General features: G+C 47.2%; 1 protein-coding gene across 1 annotated transcript in view; it reads right to left on the minus strand.

Annotated features, from left to right (window-relative positions):
- Positions 1-2,783: 2,783 nt before the first annotated feature.
- Positions 2,784-4,097, minus strand: part of LOC125482379 (organic solute transporter subunit alpha-like) — a gene marked incomplete at its 5' end in the record, with an annotated part of 5,156 nt that continues 3,842 nt past the window's right edge. The window contains one exon of the mRNA XM_048594449.1: positions 2,784-3,566. Within this exon, the coding sequence (XP_048450406.1) occupies positions 3,100-3,566 (467 nt within the window). The remainder of the gene's footprint in view (positions 3,567-4,097) is intronic.

Consider the following 4,097-nt stretch of genomic DNA (forward strand, 5'->3'; position numbering starts at 1 on the left):
AAAACAGAGTTAACGTTTCGAGTCCGGTGACCCTTCCTCAGAACAGGTTCTGAGGAAGGGTCACCGGACCCGAAACGTTAACTCTGTTTTCTCCTCCACAGATGCTGCCAGACCTGCTGAGCTTTTCCAGCAACTTTGTTTTTGTTCCTGATGTATATTCAACTCAACAATTCAGGTGACTGCCATTCTCAGGCCCGAAACATTAACTCTGTTTTTTCCTTCATAGATGCTGCCAGATCTGCTGAGCTTTTCCAGCAACTTTGTTTTTGTTCCTGATTTACAGCATCCGCAGTTCTTTCGGTTTTGATTAATAATGAAAACTCAGGAAGTAACAGATGAATTGAAAAGGTTTTATGTCAGTCTTTAGAGGATATAAGTAACATCCAGACGCAGCAATAAATCGGGAAATAGTCGGAAAGGAGACACTTTGGGGAAATTGCAAAAGCCAAAGACTAAATTATTGGCATTACAGGCTGACACATTCTGACGGACTTCATTCCAGAGTGTTACAGAAGTAGCTCACGAGATAGTCGATGCATTGTTTCTCATTTTCCAAAACCCCCTCGATTTGGGTTGATCCCGTTAGAAGACAGCAAAAGTAATTCCGTTATTCAAATAAGGGGCAGACTGAAAGCAGGAAATCTACAAACCAGTTAGCTTAACATCTATCGTAGTTCAAATTGGTCACTAGGGAAGTGAAAGTCAGGCTCCACTATTTCCGTACTCCTCGCAAAAGTAAAACATTTTTAAAAGTACGCCAAATTTCCCAATTTCCATGACTTTGAGACCAATAGAAACCACAGACCATCTTTTTGTACCAAATTAAAATCACTATTTATTACAGGAGATTAGACTGTAACCGCATGTAAATAATTGTAAACCGTCTACTTATTGAAACTGAAATTTCCTTGATAAACTTTCCCTTCTGCGCGCACACACACATATATTCAGGCATACAAGGGCAAATAGGTAATGGACAGAGGGGAAAAAACTGGAAAAACAGTTTAGTCTTCTGTGTTCTTATTGGGATGATCCCTTATGAGTCTTATGCTGCCCAGCACATTGCTTCAGTCATCTTTCTCCGGATGCTTCCACTGGTTGGTGAGGGACACTAGGTGTATTTCTAAAAAGGTTTCTGACTTATCGGTTAAAAGGTGTGACATACAACATGTGTTGCAGCGAAGATAAAAACTAGTTTTCTTTGGGATTACAGTGAGTTTTGATGTAGAGAACAGAGATCGTTCTGGAGTCAGGGTCACTCTCTCTCTCTCTTCCTCCCTCCCTCACTTTCTCTCCCTCTCTTACTCCCTCTTGCTGCCTCAGTCCATAACCTGCTTCCAGCTCCAGGCAGCTCAGTTACCTGAGAAGGAGGTTTGACACAGTTGTTGGAATGCACAAAGGTATCTGTCATTGGTCTATGAACTAGTGACCAGTTATCAATCAACTGCCCATGACCAGCAAAAGTGCAATCATGTGGCATTAAATTGTCAGCAAATCAACTGCTTGTTTTAAACAATGCCCACAGTGTGGGTCAAAACTGACGTTTTCTCATTTTAGTCCCACTTTGTAAAAACACAATATAAAACAACAGAAGCTACGATTAAAGACATTGCAACAAGCAACGGAGTTTCTCCAGCATTCTCTGTGTTTGATTGGATATTGGCCAGCAGCAGGAAGAACAGAGTGGGTGAAAATGCCTATTTTTCCCAAGTTGACCGAGTACAACAACTTGACATGCTGGGACCTCAACTGTTCAGATTTCATATCAATGACTTGGATGAAATGTCAGTACGTGTGCTTGCTAAATTGGCACAGGACAGATGTGGTGGCTCAGTGGTTAGCACTGCTGCCTCACAGCGCCAGGGACCCGGGTTCGATTCCACCCTCGGGCGACTGTCCGTGTGGAGTTTGCACATTCTCCCCGTGTCTGCGCAGGTTTCCTCCGGGTGCTCCGGTTTCCTCCCACAGTCCAAAGATGTGCAGGTTAGGTGGATTGGCCATGCTTAAATTGCCCCGTTAGTGCCCAGTGATGTGCGGGTTAGGGTGGATTGGCCGTGCTAAATTGTCCCATAGTGCCCAGGGATGTGCAAGTTAGGGTGGATTGGCCATAGGGAATGCAGGATGACAGGGATAGGTAGAGGGTTGTGTCTGAGTGGGATGCTGTTTGGAGTGTCGTTGTGGACTTGATGGGTTGAATGGCATGCTTCCACGCTGTGGAATCCCTTGAACGGTGTAGGTGATCGTATGAGGAAAGGTTGGATGGACTGGCCTGGTAACTACCTGAGTTTAGAAAGAGTGAGAGGCAGGGCTGTTGAGACATCCACAGTCCTGTGGTGTCCTTGACAGGAGGGGAGGTGAGGGAGAATCTAAAACAAGAGGGGTCCCTGTTTAAAAATCAGGAGTCACCTCTTCGTAACGGAGGAGGAAGAGATATTACGTCTCTCAAAGTCACAGAGTCAGATTTGTATAGCACAGAAACAGACCCTTCAGTCCAAAGTCCTCTGGCAGCTCGTTCCATACACGCACCACCCTCTGCATGAAAAAGTTGCCTCTTAGGTCCCTTTCCCTTCTCACTTTAAACCTGTGCCCTTCTAGTTTTGGACTCCCCTACACCAGGGGAATAGACCTTGTCTATTCACCCTATCCATGCTCCACATGATTTTATAAACCTCTATAAGGTCACCCCTCAGCCTCCTACACTGCAGGGGAATAGGCCCCAACCTATCCAGCCTCTCCTTAAAAACTCAAACCCTCCGGTCTCAATAAGATCTTTTCTGCGCCCTTTTCCAATTTAATAACATCCTTCTTATAGCAGGGTGACCAGAATTGTATGCAGTCCTCCGAATGTGGTCCCGCCAAACACCTTGTACAGCAGCAACATGATGTCCCAACCCCTGTACTCAACCCTCCAGTCCCGGTAACCCAAGATGGTGCCAACTGTTCGTGCGGCAGGATGTCAACATTGCCTGGCATGAACTTCTGCTCGCGAAAGCACAGGGTGACTCCACACAGGAGAGGAACCGTGCCCAGGAAGCGGGATAGTCTAAGCATTTCCAGCATGGAGCAACATCCTTCATCCTGTTACACAGGGCCAAAGCTTTAGACCATCATCATATCTTTAGAGGATTGCTGGTGGTTAATCTGTGCTCGCACTTGAACAGTGTTCACAGTAACAGGCTCAGCGTCCAGAACAGGAGCTTCATACTGAGTGCTGCTTGGTCCCCGAACAGCTTCGTCCCTTTCACTCAGAGGCACCGAAATGAAGCAACTGTCCAGAACCGGTTTCTTTGCCGCCTTGAAGTCAAATCTGTCCAAGGGAGCGTGTTCAATCCTGTACGGGGCATCCTCAGTGTCACTGCTGTAACCTGGGTTAACCCCCAGCGAGAAACTGTCTGGTTCAGGAGAGCCACCATCGCGGCCAGCAAAAGCAGTCTGGTTGGACTTGTGGGAACTGGGTTTGGACAAGCTATCGGCAGAGTTCTCGTCTGGCTCCACCTTCCTGAAGCAGTAACGGGCCAACATACTGATGAAGAACATCTCGACAATGACAGCATAATGCAAGATGACTGCAAGAGAGACAGAGGCAGAGAGTTACAGGACAGGGTATGGGACAGGCTCAGTGCCTTTTTCAGCCTGGTTTTGCAGAGACTGTAATCAGTCTGTTCTGTAAAGTCAAGAGGTCAACTCGCTCCACAAGACCCAACCCAACTCAACTCATCCCAACTCATCGCAACCCAACCCAACCCAACTCATCCCAACCCAACTCAACCCATCCCACGTCATCTCAACCCAACCCAACTCATCCCAACCCAACCCATCCCACCTCATCTCAACCCAACCCACCTCATCCCAACCCAACCCAACTCATTCCACCTCAACTCAACTCAACCCAACTCATCCCACCTCAATTCAACTCAACCCAACCCAACTCATCCCACCTCAACTCAACCCAACCCAACTCATCCCCACCCAACCCAATCCAACCCAACTCTACCCAATCCAACCCAACTCATTCCCACCTCAACTCAACCCAACCCAACTCATCCCCAGCCAACCCAACTCCACTCAACCCAATCCAACCCAACTCCACCCAATCC

Source organism: Rhincodon typus, unplaced genomic scaffold (genome assembly GCF_021869965.1).
Source record: "Rhincodon typus isolate 14 unplaced genomic scaffold, sRhiTyp1.1 hic_rhity00009528, whole genome shotgun sequence".
NCBI lineage: Eukaryota > Metazoa > Chordata > Chondrichthyes > Orectolobiformes > Rhincodontidae > Rhincodon > Rhincodon typus.